The 17791-nt window shown below is 36.0% G+C and overlaps 1 protein-coding gene and 1 pseudogene across 1 annotated transcript; one reads left to right on the top strand and one right to left on the bottom strand.

The window, feature by feature from the left end:
• Positions 1–468: 468 nt before the first annotated feature.
• On the bottom strand, positions 469–1252 carry LOC147524726 (uncharacterized; annotated as a pseudogene).
• Positions 1253–3152: 1900 nt separating this feature from the next.
• On the top strand, positions 3153–13785 carry LOC147524725 (Target of Myb protein 1). The gene is made up of 3 exons (XM_086604132.1): positions 3153–3877; positions 3966–4211; positions 13042–13785. The coding sequence occupies exons 1-3, from the start codon at positions 3350–3352 to the stop codon at positions 13468–13470; spliced, it is 1203 nt and encodes a 400-aa protein (XP_086460258.1). The 5' UTR covers positions 3153–3349; the 3' UTR covers positions 13471–13785.
• The last annotated feature ends 4006 nt before the right edge of the window (positions 13786–17791 follow it).

Raw genomic sequence — 17791 nt, 5'->3', positions numbered from 1 at the left:
TTAATTGGTTGTCTTGGTCGTCGACGATTTCTTGACATCTCCATTGTCTGACTAATCATATCATCTTCGTCTTCACTTCCCATTGCAACTTCTTAAGTTTCCATTGCAACTTCTTCACTTTCAATATTTTCTCTTATTTGGTTATCTTCCATTCTTCTCTCTTCTTCATTATCTTTCATTTCATATCTACTTTCATCTTCTCTTATTTCTCTAATTTGTTCTTGTACCTCAAACGTTTGTTCATTAAATGGTTCATCTTCATCTTCTAAAAAGTTGTGGTCTTCCATTATATGTTAGTGTTTCGAAGTTTAAGACTTAGGGTATAGTTTAAGGATTAGAGATTAGAAATGTGGGAGAAGAGAAGAGAAACACCTTTACAACAATTACCCCGAGAGCAGGTAAAGCAAACTCTTAAGCAGAAAAAGAAAACGAAGAAGAAAAGAAACTTGAACATAAAATTATGCCATTAACAACTCGTCTACAAAAGAGGCTTTTCCAGTGGAAAGAAAGAATCACCTCGTATCATGAATACTCTCTTGCTCTTTCAAACTTGCCAGTCGAACACTCTCATGGTCTCGTTTATATGTAAGATACAATGGGCTATAAAACAGGCTACACAAGCCAAATGGCAGGGCCATCACAGATAAAAGACCTCTTGAAAGTGCAAAAGCCTCCTGTTTGGACCCAAACAGTGGATTCACAAACTTTGGATCATAGCCATAAATCTTCTCTGAAAGAATCCCAACTATGGGGGCTGCAAATGATGAGAAAGATCCTTCGAAGGCACAATCAAATGCATATATCATCATCCGATGCTTAGTAGGAACCACCTCAGTGAAGATTGGATTATTTGCACAAGTGGCACACCAACTAATCATAAGTCCCATGAAGAAGAGGGTTGTGGCAACGGTGAACCAGCTATTTATTGTCTGTGGAATAACAATCAGAAGGAACCATGAAAATGGTATGCCCATGAAGGCACTAAACTGGGCACACATGGTGCGACCTGAGTGTGGATAAATGCGAGACATCTTATCTGCTATTACTCCACCAAGAAAAAGATCCCATAGCACATCCAATTGCGAACAAGCAGAGGAGGCCAGCCGCATTGTTATTGTTAAAGCCCGCAATTAGTAAAACGTAATATTTTATCAGCCGGATTAATCGGTACAAACTATTAGTTCAAACCAAATTGTAAAGACCCTACTTATTTGAATTTACATCTATGCTCACCAATTAGTTCGAACCGCATTATAAAGAACACCATGGCAGTCCACGGTAGTGACCCAGGTAGTGACCCAACAATGACTTGCAAGACAATAATCTGAAAGGTTTGCACTCTTATTACAGCTTTCATGGCTATCCAGGAATCCATCCAAACGGATGGTAAACTAGCATGTTCCTTCTCTAGAAACTCATCACTGCAAGCGGAAGAAAAAGATAAATATCTACATACTAGGAAGGAAAAAAAAAATCGTTGCAACCCAAGATGATAATATTGGTAAACTAGTCACAGTCAATCTGTTTCATTTATTTGGAAGTCAAAAATTAGGAAATAACCTACTGCATCAAGATATAGACAACTACTAGACCAAGAGACTTGGTAGGTCATAAAAACAATAAAAAGTAAATTGGTACCTCTCAGAGCTCTCACTTACTACACAATTCCTTTAGAAGATGAACACAATCCATCAATCACTTCTTCCTTTTCTTACTCCCTGAGAAATCACCTTTATCGAACCCTTTAAACTCATTTGTTGTGTCAACTGTTCTGCTTCTTCATACATGTTAAAGGAGACGAGGAAAGAGAGTGAGGGTTTTCAATTCTTTTTCTATTTGATAAGTTTGTTGGAGGATGCGAGACGGACATGCCAGATTCGAATCTTTGTTTGATTTTGTGTTGGAGGTGTTGGTTTGGGCATTTGGAGCAAATTGGGGAGAGAGAAGGAGAGAAAAAACCCCTCGCAAGATTATCGACTTTTATATTGAGTTATTTTGATTTTCAGAACTCTAAAAATATCCGAGGGCTGAAATTTTGTTTATTGGAAACAGATCGGTGGATTAGATCGACTATGCCTAGAATGTGGCTCACGGTGGATCGTGCCTCTATCCCACCCCTATATATATATATATATATATATATATATATATATATATATATATATATATATATATATATATTATATATATATATATATATCTGGCGTTTTTACCACATTTTTTATACTATAGTTTATACCACACCCTCTTACAAAATGAGTTAAAGGCTAATAATTTGTGGATATAATCTAGTAATCATAGATAGCATCTACACAAAAATTCATCACATTTGAAAATCTCTATTCTAGTTAAAAATCATTGTCAACTTTGAATTTTTTTTAACGGCTCAGATTATTCGATTTTGCAATCATCTTTTGACATAGTTAAACATTATCAAATGAGTTAAAATTTTATAGAGGTGATCTTCATAGTTAGTTGAACACATCCACAAAAAACTAAGTTATAATTCGCGTTGTAGGTGAAGTTATGGGGCATGGTATAAACTATGGTATAAAAAGTATGGTAAAATGAACCCGCCGATATATATATATATATATATATATATATATATATATATATATATATATATATATAAAAGGACCTTAAATAAGTACCAAATCTAAAACACCCACAATTTCACCTACAAAATTATTTAAAATCTAATATTTGGTACATATGATCTACTAACCATAAAGAACATCTCTATAAAAATTCAACTCGTTTGACAATTTTAACATTGGCAAAAGATGATTGCAAAAACTAGACATTTCTGGACCTTTATATATATATATATATATATATATATATATATATAGTGGAAAACAATTTTATCTAAGTTAGAGGATATCAAACGAGTTGAATTTTTGTAGAGATGTTCTTTATGGTTAGTATATCATATGTACAAAAGATTATATTTTAAATCATTTTGTAGATAAAGTTGTGGGTGTTTTAGATTTGGTACTTATGAATATTAGAATGACCTCCCTATATTAAATAAAATATTATTTATAGATATTAGAATCACCTCCCTGCCCGAAAACTAAAAAATAAAATAAATCGGATCTAAATACTTGTGAATTCATAAATTCAAACAACTTTGTTAATACAGCTCCTCGGAAAAGTTAGTATAAATCCAATTGTCGTAGGCCCATAAAAGCCCACATCCTAGGTAGGAAATCTTGCCTTGATCAACACTTGTTTCCATCATCATCGGTCAAGGTCACCCGTATATAACAAGTCATCGGTCAACGTCAACTTTACATATAACAACACCCTCTCAAAACATTGGCCATACTCAAAAAAGAAAAAAATGAGTGACAATTTAATGGAGAAAGTAAACGCAATAAGCGAGAAACTAAAAATCTCCGGAGAAGAGTTAACAAGAAAGATGACAGCTGGCATGAGTTCAATGAGTTTCAAAATGAAAGAATTGTTCCAATCCGGTGGTCCAAACAATCCATCCGACAAAATCATCGACGACGCGACCTCAGAATCACTAGACGAGCCAGATTGGTCCATGAATCTTGATCTATGTGATTTAATAAACGGTGAGAAAATAAACAGTGTGGATTTAATACGAGGGATTAAGAAACGGATCATGATTAAAAACGCTAGGGTTCAGTACTTGAGTTTGGTTTTACTGGAAACAGTTGTTAAGAATTGTGAAAAGGCTTTTTCTGAGGTGGCCGCGGAACGGGTTTTGGATGAGATGGTTAAGTTGATTGATGATCCACAGACTGTTGTTAATAATAGGAATAAAGCTCTTATTCTTATTGAAGCCTGGGGTGAGTCTGGGAGTGAGTTGAGGTATTTGCCTGTTTATGAAGAGACTTATAAGGTACCTTAAATATATGTAGCATGTAGCCCCTTTTATTTAATTGAATATTATTGATACAGTAGACTAATTTTTTAACTTCTTCTCTCAGAGTTTGAAATCTAGAGGCATTCGTTTTCCTGGGCGTGACAATGAGAGTTTGGTCCCAATATTTACCCCACCACGCTCAGTTTCAGCTTCTGAATCAAACACTACCTTAGGTCAACGGATACATGATGATATGCCAACACAGGCATTTACAGAGGTCCAGACTAAGGAAGCGTTTGATGTGGCTAAGAACAGTATTGAGCTCCTGTCAACTGTTTTGTCTTCCTCTCCACAAGAAGATGCTTTGAAGGTGACATCCTTTTATACATAACATGAATGCTTGTTGTCTTATGGAAAATATATCTTTTGGTAAATAAATATTGTTGATATCCATAAATAGAAATTAGGGTAACCGGAAAGACCAATGCTGGAGACACATAAGATGATCAAAGTATAAGACCTCTCAGCATAGAAATTTCTTACAAGTTCTGGTCCTAATCGCTTCAAGTTGCACCTTATACGAACAAAATTAGACAAGTGCTCATAAAGCCATAATCCATGTGCATAACTTCATATAGGTGCTTCTACGAAATAGAGATTAGAGTTTATATTATTAGCGTGGCTGCTTTGACAACAAGGAGTTGGGAGGATGTGTCCTCTATCCTTTAGGCGCTCAAAGAGGAGAAAATAAAGATCTGCCTTAGCTATGTGTTTCTTAAATACGTAATATTCTGTGATTTAGCTAAAGCAGCGACTTATCCATGAGTTCGAAGATGTGGCCATCAAATTGCAGCTTCATACGTAGAGAGTTTAAAACTCCCATTTTGGCGATTTTCTGAGAGAATTGGCACTCTGATACTATGCTAATGAGCTCTATATTAGAATTCATTCCTTCTTTGAAAATCAGGGACCAAGTATTAATTTTGAAGCTTAATAAATTGTCATATTTAACAACTATCCTTGCCTCTTAAGAAATGTTTTTTTATTGCCTTTTAACTCGCTCAATTATTTTTAGAGGAGTAAGCCTACAAACATGTTTATGCTTTTGGATGTGATAGGGTTGACATGCTAACCGAAAGATATAATCACCTATAGATATGTTAAAAATTGAGTAAAGGATATAATAAAAGAACTTCCTTGATAATCATAGACGTGGTCAAGTTAAAAATTGGAAACCATAGGTAGTTTACACGCAACATAAGAAGCTAGTTGGAGCAATGATCGTAACTGTACTTTTACTGTGTTGCTACTTTTTGGAACTTTATGGTTTTGATCAACTTTTGTTTTCCTTGGATAAGGAAATTGGTTGTGGAGTAAGATCTTATTTGCTATTTTGCGTGCATTGTGGTTTTATGGGTGAAGTCATTATAGGGACATAGTGGTGTACGCAAAACCAGTATAAATCTCAAGATTGTTATTTTCTTTGAGCATATAGTCTGAGGAGCAATTTTCTGCACGGATGGAGGTATGCCCAAGGGCCAAGGTCCCCGTTTTTTTATTTTTTTTCATAAGGCTTTAGTGATATTTTATCAATAAGAGATTACAGAAAGTTTGAGAAGTTACAACACTTAACCGTACCTAGATTACATCAAACTACATCAGCAGCGGCATGGAGGTACTCTTCATATTTTATCCCCTGCCTACACTAGGGCTATGAAGCACGGACACTCCTCTAGGGGTAACGTATCCGTGTCGGACATGTATCGGACACCGACACTCTCTGACACATGTCCGATACTCGATTTGGAGTGTCAGATTTATTAATTAATTTTTAGAATTTCCGACACTCCGTGGACACACTAGGGACACTTCTACATTTTATTCTTATTTTTTAAAAAGTGATTAAAATACTTAAAAGAAGACACGATTTGGTAGGGGTTTTATTTCACTCTTGAAATAAGAAAAATGAGGCACAATGCACGACTGCACTTGATGATTGCCAAGTCCTTTTTATATATATTTGTTACAAATCTTCTGTAATTGTTATATCTTTCGTTGGCATTAACTTGTATTATTGAACATGTATGTTGTTGTTTAATCTTTTAGAGTTGGACATGTTCAAAACTAGTGTTCATATTTTGATTAAAATTTGGTGGAGAATGTTAAATTTCAATTAGATATATGTAGTTTTTTTTTTTAACGTGCCCATGACGTATCCGTATCTTACTTTTTTGAATTATACCGTGTCTGTGTGTCCGTGTCGTATCCGTGTCGCATGTCAGTGTCTGAGCTTCATAGCACTAGGGAACCATATAAAGTTACATATCATGGAATAACCCTTATGGCTCCAACACAATCAACATTTAGTTCCCTAAATCGATGTCGTCTTCTTGCGAAAGAGCCTCCAAACCAATACCAGAGTGTTGATTTAACCTCCGTTAGAGCCCACTTCCACCACTTGTGGTAGTTACTTCCACCACATGTGGTAGTTTAAAGAGGTAGGGAGTCATTTCAGAGACACTTTTGCAAGGAAGATGAGCAATATATCCGTCCATCTTACTTACTTACTTACTTTCTTTCTTTCTTTCTTTCTTTCTTTCTCTTGTTTTTTTCAAACTTGGATTAGTAATTATTGGAGGTAGTAGTAGAAGGTAGTTCGAGGAGAGGGCAAAATGCGATAGGGTGGTTACACTATTTTAATTGATTAGAGGATCAAGAATCAAATATTATTTCACTCTCTCTAAAGAACATGAAACAATGAATCAATAAACACTTACTTTTATCTATAACAAGTACTATGATGAAGCCGATAAACTATTGTTTTTTTTCCAAAATCTATATTTACTTGACGTGTTAATTTTTGTGTGTAGAACAATGGGGTTCTTCACTTTTGAATAGAGATAAGAGAGAGTACAATGGTTCTATCCCATAGTCTTGATATTTTACTTTTCCGTAAAAAAATGGAATTTCATAGAAAACCAACTTCTCTCAACCAATAAGAATTGGCCATGTGCATAATTGGATAGTGACATACGAGTACACAACCCATGTACAATTTGAAAACCAATTTCTCATAAATTTTAATATTATATACTACTTTATGTGAGGATATGATAGAGTGGTCCACAAGGTAATGTGGCATATAATTTTATATCTTACAATCTCTCACTTGGCCTATAAGACAAAACTAAAGAGTAATTTTATTTTATAAAATATTTTGTAAAAACAACTTGTGTGGTTTGACAATAAAACCAACATAAATGGGATCTCGTTTTTAAAAATAAATCCAATATATGCCTTCGCATAATTTGGTTATCATAATGTCATAATCAAAACAATCAACTTATGTGAGTTATGGCGATAGTGTGTCATTGAAACGATACGGTTCTTTACATGTACCACAACATTAACAACTTGAATGACATGAACCATAAGCAAGAAGTGTAGGCCAATAATTACATAAGATCTCAAACCGTCTAACATAATGAGAGATAGCAGAGATAACGTAATTCAATCCAAATAACCAAAACATCATTAAGGGTGACATCCAAGACCCATATTTGGAAAATTATGCATATCATCACATTAATGAAAATGACAATTGCAATTTCTTTATCAAGTAAATATTAGTTAGCCCAAAGGTTAATTATTACTAAAGTTTAATAATTACTAAGCATTATTATTGGTTTACAATTCTTGCTTATGATTTGTGTCATTCAAGTTGCTAATGTTGTGGTACATGGAAGGTTATTCCAATGACACACTATCGCCATGACTCACATAAGTAGGTTGTTTGATTATGACATTGTGATAAGGAAATTATGTAATTGCGTGTGTATTGGATATATTTCCTTCCAAAAACGCGGTCACATTTTTGTTGTCTTATTGTCAACCCACGAGTAGTTTTACAAAATGTTTTATAAAAGAAAATTACTCTTTAGTTTTATCTTATAGACCAAGTGGGAGATTGTAAAATATGAAATTATAGTCCACATTGCTTTGTGGACTATTATATCATATCCTCACATAAAGTGATCTGTAGGATTAAAACTTTTTGAGAATTTGGTTTCCTAATTGTACGTGGGTTGTGCTCTTATGTCACTATCCAATTATGCCCAATTCTTGTTGGGAGAAGTTGGTTCTTTATGAAATTCCACTTTTATGGAGAAGTGAGATATCAAGGATCTAAGGGATAGAACCACCGTCCTCTCTCCTATCTCTATTTAAAGTGAAGAACCCCATTGTTTAACACACAAATATTAACACATGAAGTAAATAGAGCTTTGGAAAGAGAACCGGTAGTTTATCGGCTTCATCGTTTTATTTGCTATGGATCAAGCCAGATGTTTATTTATTCATTGTTTTATGTTCTTTAGAGATTATGAAATAATATGTGATTCTTGATTTTCTAATCACTATTCAAATAGAGAAAAAAAAAAACATAGCATAACATCAAATTATGGAATATTAGGGTTTTAGGTAGGAGAAAAAACTCACCCATGGATTTAGGTTATTAGGAGGGTGAGACCTGATGTGGTTATTCTCCAAGAATCTAAATTAGCCTCCTTGCTTCTAAATGTTGATCATCAGATTTGGGGATTTATCGAGGTCGAGTGGTAAGATCTTCTATCCCAGGTATAGGATAGGATCGTGTCCGTTGGGATATGGATAAGGTGGATGTTATTGATCATATCATAGTCTTTTGCGGTTTCAGTTTATTCTTATTTGTAGACTAGAGTGGGAAGAGAGGACCCAACTTATTCCTAGAGTATGTTGAACCTCCAAAAGGGGGAGTTCTCTATCTTTGGTCGGAGTTGGATGATCTGATAGTCTTTTCCTAATGTGGTCCTTGGTGGTGGAAGGTGGTCCCAACTCCCAATGTTGTTAGATTCCCCTTGAGCGTAAAGAGGTTTTTGTACCCCTTCCCATAGCAGGATGTTTAATGACCTTATTATTAGGGTATTGTGATTTGATGGACTTTGTGCTGGTGGGTGATAAATGTTCTTGGCAGTGTTGTAGGAACCGGAAAAAACCGCGATTTAACTCACGGTTTAACTCGAACTGTAAGGAAACCGAGGCAACTCGTCAGCAGAACCAGAAATTCACAAAATTCAATGCGGTTTGTGTAAAAACCGCAAATCGAGAGTTAACAATAGAATCGCACGGTTTGTGAATAACTCAAAGAGAGAGAACCACATGATATCGAACATGGAGAAAATAGAGAGAGAGATAACTCGAGCTTTTTTACTTACATATTCGTGGTCGGAGTGCTTGAACTTAGAGAGAGAGCAAAAGTGGAGAAGAGAGTGGCATAGAGATCGAGGGTCGGAGTGCTGGAGAGAGAGGCAGAACTGTTGGAGAAGAAGACTGCCCGATTGCTTTATTTTCTAAGCCCTAGTGGGCTTTTTTAATTGGTATTTGGGCTTGTAACTTAAATGTTTAATTGGACCTTTATATTTCTTTTTATTTTGGAGAAACCTTTTATAAACAAATTGGGCCAAAAAAACTTGGAATATTGTTTTAAACTATGCAACAATTACAAACCGAGCCTTCTTTATTGGGCCTACTTTAAAGGTTTATAAGTAGCATGGTTTTTAAACTTCATTCATGTATAGGCTTCTAATCATACATAGTTTTTTGAAGTCTAAATTACTTGGGGAAAAAAATCTTATGATTTACGATACGGTTTAAGATTTAATCTGACTCTTAACCTCTACGGTTTAAGATACAAGTTACGATTCTACAACATTGGTTCTTGGTCCAATAGGCAAGACTCGAGAATCGTGTCATCTCACCTTGAATAGCTTTTTGTTCATCTTGGAAGTAGAGGAGGGCTGACCGGAATTGATGCAATCTGTTTTTTCGTGCTCGACTTCGGATCACAACTGTTTATCTTGGCCGAGTGAGGCTGAGAGGATATGCGCACCACTATTTCGGACACCATACTACAAAAATAATGTGTTGGATACGTATCCATGTGTCCGTGTTGGACACACATAGACACATATTGTATGTGTTATACCCCAATTCTTGATATTTCACCATCACCGTGTCGGACACTTCTATCTATGTTCTTCTATCCGTGTTGGATATGGACACGTATACGTGTCAATGTAACCTAGGTTTGATGTGATGTGGTTTTCCTAATCCTCATTTTGAAAAGACAAATTTGACAAAATAAATAATATACTATTCCGTTTCTTTTATTGTAGGTAATGTTATGTTTTCTCAAGAATTTATATTTGTATTAGACAATGTTCCACTTTGGTACTTCAGTTCTAACACCGTTATAGCCTCCATGGCAGTTAAAATTGACGTGGCATGGTCATTTATCAAAGCTTAAACCCATAAACACAAAATTGATCCTCTTCTTCAAATTAAAAAAAAATTGGGGATATCACCGTAATCCCTAATACTCAGAATTCCTAATTCAAAACTCAAGTTGATTCAAAGTAAAATAAAAAATTGGTCTTCTTTTGCATCTCACTTCTATAAGGTTTCTCTAACCACAACCCCTTTTAGGTTATTCTAACCATAGCCCCTTTCAGGTTTCTCTAACCGTAACTCGGCGACAACTAATCAATTCTCCATTTTGCTTTCCTTATTTCTTGGGAAAGATGAATTATTGGGGAAGTAGGTGGCTTCGTTGAAATTTGCATATTGAATGATGGATTTTAGTGGGGAAATGATGGGAGATAATAGATTTCTCGAGATATGCATTTCACTAGAATGGTTTAATAGAAGATGGGTAGCAAGATGATGAATTCCTCAAGATACATACTTTACAAGATGGAGTTTGGGGGAAATGATGGATTCCTCGAGAATGACACTTGACAATATGAGTTGTTTTTTTTTTTTTTTTTTTTTTTTTTTTTTTTTACCTTATATATATAAAAATAAAGAATTCACAATTGTACTTGACATGTCATCCATTCAAGTGACATTTGTCATTTTTAACGGCCTTGTGGGCACTTAATTAACGGTTTAGGACTGGAGTACCAAAGCGAAACTGTTTGAATAATGCTGGTATAAGTTCGTGAGAAAAATGGTACATTACCTGAAGCGTAAAAGACGGAATAATACAATTGCTTATTTTGTATTTTGAAAGTCTCTAAAACGGTGGTGGAATTGTGATCCAGGTGGTGGGAAAGTGAGCATCAACTTGGTTAAAAAGTACCGATTTCTAAAACCAAAACTATTATCTAAGTTTTGGTAAAGTCAAAATTTCCACATATCAATAGAATGCCAAGATTAAGAGTGGAACATGAATGTGTTCAAGCGGGTAAATAAGAATAAGCAGCATTGTTTAGCAATATTAGGAGGATGAGAGGGGTCGTGGGGTCTTTCAATAGATGAGAGGTTGTGATGCCAAAACTGGATGACATATTATGACCAAATGGCATTCTTGGATGATATCTTGTGGCAGCAAAATGCTAGAGTTGGATGCCTTGGGAGAGCTCATATACTAAGGTGGTCGTGTTTGGCAACAAGTAACATGTGGACACTTAATCATGACAAACCGTTCATGAGTATATTGATCCTGACACTTAACCTGGCTTGTGAAGGAATTGATGTATTTGATGTTTAAACATTCTGTTTACATATATGTTGACTTTGTGCTCTAATCCTATTTCGGTATCTATTTACATCTGTACTACTATGTATGAGAGGCCTCAATGAGCTAGCGGAATAAGCTGTGCTCTCTCCGTCTTTTGGGTGTTCATTTTTTTTCCAACCCATTCAGTCAACAAAGACTACTGGACCCATCCCCCATCCAAAAAAAAAAAGAAAAAGTAACTGCTGGACCCAAACGCGAACAGAAAAGGGATTAAACTGTGTACTACGAGCCGAGGCCCATGAACCAACTAGTTTAGATATATAAGTAGATCATTATGACTTTTGCACCCACGCGTATATGTGCACAGGTCCATGCTTTAACATGCATATATGGTACTGGCCCTGCGATTTGTTTAATATTGGTATATTTTTCAAGTTATATCTCTATATCTAAAGTGATGCATTAAAGCTGGAGCCTGGTCTAGTTTGCTTTTTCATCCTTATTCATATGCAGCACAGATGCTAATGACCTATGATTTTTGTTGCTTGCCTGTGTAACTTCTACTTAGTTGACCCAAAAGAACAAATTACAGGCTTAAAATTTATGTTATTTGCTCGTCTTTTTGCTGGCCAAATGCTGTTTTGTACAACATACTATTCCTTTTTTTCAGTTTCAGTAATGTATTAAAAGTTTCACGAATTAAAACCTGTACAATTGATGTTTTTTCACTTTCTTACCTCAGTTGAAATTTCCTTGGAGAGATGATGTGTCCGTTAAAGTTTCTAAATCATGGTAAAAGCTTACTTGGCGTAAAACTTAGTGAGAGAATGGTGCATTGATGAAAAAAAGGAAGCATGTAGAATGTTGTCAAATAACTCAATATTACAGATTTTTCAATTTGTTTGTCAAAAAAATTAAATTGTTTTCTAGAGGCATTACAAATCTCAAACTCGGAACTTAAATATGTATTTGGGTTCGTACTTCCATTTGCTCAATACCCAATTCGATACTATAAAAATTTGGGGAAGAGCGGTGGTAATGAAGATGGTGATGGTATTAAAATGGTGGTGGTAATGAAAACGGTTGTGAACGCGGAGGTTATGGAAGTAGTGGTGGTGGTGGAAGACCACACACTTCTTCCTTTCCTTGTTTTGTTTGAGTGCCATTTTGTCACAAAGTTATATGCCTTGTAAGCTTTTTAAAGTGACACCTGGAAATTGTAGCGGACATTTCATCTCTCAGTTGACAGATTTTAACAAGGTGTAAAATTGAAATACGGCTTTTTATTTGGGGTTTTCAGTACATTACCGAAAACGAAAAATACTGTATAGAACGTTGCAGTAAAAGGCAATTTAGCCTTTTTGTTTGTGTCGCCATCTTTTCTGGTGCTCTGGTTTTATGACGTTATTCACGTTAATACTGCAGATAGGTAGCGTGCATTAGGAAAATAACTTACATATACTTGCATGTCATTAATTATGACTTGTGAATGAATTGATTCTGTCCATTGTACATGTTTTTCATTATTGTACATTTTCCGTGTACTTCCTTTCCTTTCGTAATTGTGTTCGCACATCAAGTGTACTGCGGTGCTGCCTATCTCATCAATTGTGATCTGAACAACTCTGATCTCTGTGAGCAGGATGATTTGACTGTCACCCTCATACAACAGTGTCACCAAGCTCAATTCACCGTCCAGAGAATCATTGAGACGTCAGGTGACAACGAAGCCTTGCTCTTTGAAGCCCTGAATGTAAATGATGAGATCCAAAAAGTCCTGTCCAAGTATGAAGAATTGATGAAGTCTTCTGTACCTCCTCCTCAACCGGAGCCTGCAATGATACCCGCTGCCTCCGAACCAGATGAATCTCCACGTTTCGGAAAAGAAGATGCCTTAGTCAGGAAACCTGCAGGTTCTCGAGGGGTCCCTCGGGGAGGAGATGATGATGACATTATGGATGATCTTGATGAGATGATTTTTGGAAAGAAAGTTGGTACAACATCTGAAGGGGGAGAAGATCCACGGACCCCAAAGAAGCAGCTTCCTAAAGATGATCTCATCACCTTGTGAAGACCCCCACGTTCAATGCTGTGATGGCAGTTGATAACAGATTATGAAACTTTGAAGTTGTAGAAACCTTGATTTTATTTTATTTTGTCATTTATTTTTATTTTTTTCTGTGAATTGTTTAGGTACTTGTGTGATACTTGGTCATGTTCCACTCAGATTATTTTGATGGTATACAGACACATCTTGTATAAGGTCTGGTAGCTCTTGAACTTCGATAACTCACCTGTTATGGTGTGAAGTACCAGACTGTAGGAGATTTGTATTTGCTGTGACTGTTCTTGAGAGGTTTCCTAAAGCTATTGTTAGTTGGCAATATCTAATGTCTTAAAGTAGATATAGTGAGGAAACTCCAAACTATAAACGTAAAACGGTTCAATCCAGCTTTCCTGAACAAGTTTCATAAATCCCTCATGCTTTGGCTAGCGTCCCAGCATATATTGAATCTAAACTGAATACTATGAATATTTGGTACTTCAACACGTTCTCATATTAATGGTGAATGATCAGATGCAGCCATGCAGCCATCTCTGTATCTCCAACCTGGAAGCCTCAAATGCTAAGCATTGTTCATCAGATCTCTATTAATTTTGCTATATTCATTTCCTGCTGATTCTTGCACCATAGATTTCCAAACTGGTCATTTGAATGATTATGGATGATAGCAGAGTTGTTCATAGACAATCCTAGTTCACTAACAATGCTTTGCTTCCCTCTAACTAATTACATTCTTATCTCACCAGTCCAAATTTCCTTCCAGGTGTCCCATTGCCAACAAAACCCAGGTACTGGATATCTTGATATTGAAGTATTGAACTCCCCTGCTCTGTTAAACACTTCCCTCTCGTGTATCTTGCCCAATTGTTGTTGTCATTCTAAAAACCCCACACAAGCTTCATTAACATGGCCATGTTTTGTCTATAAGGTAGGATGCGGATACGATTAAGTTTTTATATGGTTCGAGCTTCTTTCTCGGTATCCTTACTTTCTTATGTACCAGTTCACCACTTGATTATTAGTGGAATCAATGTCTCATGTATATTAGGCAAATAAAGCATGGATTTCTTACGATAATTATGGATGGACTTATCTATGTTGTGGGCCTTAGACGAAGGATGTTGGGCTGGAATATCAGTGGACCATTGGCACAGATTACCGATTACGTGCTCCCCAAGGTCAGAGATCCTTGTTCAACAAGTATTCGGATTTCCTTATGTTGGGTTAAACACCGATACCAATCGATTTCCCACTACACAGATAATTTGTATTTGAACACAATTCAACTCCAGACAATAATTTCAATATTCCCTACAACTAAACTAACATGTCCAACTCACTAAACAACTATTAACAACAGATAATAATGTAAAGCAGTAAAAGCAAACCACAACACAAAGATATACCGTGGTTCAGCCAATGGTGCCTACTTCCACAAGAGTTAATCCTTTTATAAAGTGGGAAGGAATATTACAATCACTCCTTGCAGTCTCTCACCTTACTAGATCACTCTTCTTTCTTTACAGGTTTGTATCTCTGTAAATGTTATCTCTCAATCTTGATTGCTTTCAAGATTGGGTTTCTCTCTTTGTTCTTGTGTATTTTCGTGCCTCTTCTGAGTCTTAGGTTTTGCCAAAAACCACAACTCTTATTGCAAACTCGCGGTCCACAAAAATAAAATTCTCCAAAAAATAGGCATGGGAGCGGGGCGCGCCTTGGCCAAGCTAAGTCGAGCGCGGGTCGCGCTGAAGTGCCTAGAGGTCACCAAGGCATGAGCGCGGGTCGCGCTTTGAGCAAGCCTATTCTGAGCGCGGGTCACACTCAGGCTTATTGATATCTATCACTTTTCGGTATAAAGATACAAAATCTTTATTTCGTTCAGAGTAGACTCAAGTCCTTACTCACGTTTTCTTGCGTTTAGTTGAGTAGGGATTCGAACCAACCTAAATTTTAGGACCACTTACATCTTTCTTATACTCTAAGTAGGGAAACTAGTGAGTAAGATTTATTTGGATTACTAGCTAAGTTTAGTTTTGTTATTTAAATCCTAATGACGGCTTTAACACATGAAAATACAACAAATGACGATAAAAATCTAATATTTTCCTAAGATATTCAAAAAGAAAGAAAAGGTGGAAGATCATTCCACTCATGCGAGGTCTTATAAACTTCTCTTAAAGTCAGATTACTACCTTCTCTAAGCTGTTTAAGGTTCATTATCAAACCCAAACCGGCTTAATCGTCGATCCCTAGTGAAATTGACTCATCTCTAAATCAATTTCCCTAGCATAAGAAGTTGAACTGGGGTTTCATCTCTGAAACCCCATCTCAAGTCCTGGACTCATACAACATTATCCTGTTAACTATGAAAATAAGAGATTAGAGATAGCTCGCACGCGCAGCTAGCCCAGGCATAAAAAGGGAGGCGCACGCGAGTCCTTCTAAATTTCCAGGTTTCAAGTTTGGCCGGACACTACCATTTTGGGGTAGTGTGCTATATGTGCCCTTAAGTCCAGGTAGTGAATCCTATTTCTAAGAAATTTTAACGAATCCTCTCATGAGCTTCATTAATCCTCCACCTTGGAGGATTTCAGCTCATGATCCTTGGATTGATTTCAAGTTACAAGATAGAAAGTAACAAGAGATAGAAAGAAAGAAAAAGAATGTAAAACTTAACAAACTGATTACCTAAGTAAAAAAAAAAGAAATTTTATTAGAAACTATAAAGTGTTTCCACCATTAACAATGTTTCAAGCTTTTTCAAAAAAAAAACTAAAAAACTCCCCTCCAAAAGATAAAGACTTGGAATTTAAATGGAACAAGAGTCAAGACAATCAATGTAGTGCATCCCCCCTTGTTTTGTTTTCTTCTCCATTTAAGAGAAATCTCATTTTCTCCCACGTGAAACACCAAACCACATTTACTTCCTTCTTACCCATATACAATCCACAACAAAATGACACCTATCTTTTTTCCACTATTAACACCTAATCTCATCTAACTTTATTAACTACATGCAAAATGTCACTTTTGTACCAATTATTTTTACCTTTGTCTTGACTTGTATGATGACTCATCAAATCTTGTAGGCCCGCATAGTGGGTCCACGTGCAGTCCAGTGGCGATCCAGTCTTTTGCCAATTTCACAACTTCCCTCCTATGTGTAGAGTTCATCGCACTGATCGTCTGAGCAGCTCACTTGTCGCATTCAGAGTCCTGGTTCAAGAGGTAGGAGCTTCGGAAGTTTGATGCTTCTGTGCGGATTTGTTGGGCTTCAAATGGGCTTAATTGGAAAGCTTATGTACACTCCCTATTTCGTGTTTAAATGATGGCTTTATCATTATTTGTACGTTAGTTGCTCCAACCTGCAAAAACACGAAAATGCGATTATTTCATGATTATTAAACACAAAATTAACCGAAATATTATGTCTCTATGGGGTTTATAGTACAGTTTTGGGTGCTTATCACATCTTCCCCAAACAACACTTTGTTTGTCCTCAAGCAAAGAAGAGACATTAAAACATATAAGTGACCAAAATTGTGCATCTTAAACTAAATCTCGTTTCGCAGAGCGCGGTTGCATTAACCGTATGCAACAAGGCCTTAAACCACTAGGAATTCCCTAGTGGACAAGTTATAGCCTCGTGAGAGTTTTCTAGAAAAGATACTCACAAACTTCATTTATACTACAATGACTCAGTAACAAAAACTTGTTTCCTAAATTAATCTCAGACATCTATATATCTCATTGGCGGGGAACGATGATTAATTCCTTTGAAACTCAAGTTAATATGCATACAATAATTAAAAACATCTACATATGAACATGCATACAGTGAACTTTACATTGAAAAGTACTAGCAGGGCTGTTTCTAGATCCTTTGGAGAGCGTACCTAAATGGGTTCTCACAGGTATGTGTCGAAACACAAATTCGCTCATAATTTTTCCACTTAGATTTTGCTAACTCCAGTGTGCAGTGGGCACACATTTCCTCACATACTCAATGACAGTCAGAGAAGCCAAGGTCGATCAATCACATCTACTACTTATTATCACACCATCCTACTCCTAATTGAGCTAGATGTCTTTATTAAGTATTATGGGGCTTAGGTGGTAGTGTAGAAGAAAATGGAAATGGATAATCAAAAATTATAAGTATGAGAGAATAGGGTCTTCAAGATATTACACTCGAGAAATTCTTGTTTTCTTTTCCTGCTTCTACCTGAGTTTTCCTACTTTGCTCTTAAGCCTTATACTTATTTCACACTATATATAATTTTTTTTTTTTTGAAACAAGAAGCTTAAGAAACATAATTATATTTTC

The sequence above is a fragment of the Coptis chinensis genome, chromosome 1, assembly GCF_015680905.1.
Source record: "Coptis chinensis isolate HL-2020 chromosome 1, ASM1568090v1, whole genome shotgun sequence".
Taxonomy (NCBI): Eukaryota; Viridiplantae; Streptophyta; class Magnoliopsida; order Ranunculales; family Ranunculaceae; genus Coptis; species Coptis chinensis.
Note: the sequence above shows the minus strand (reverse complement) of the source record. Positions and strands in the feature narration are given on the sequence as shown.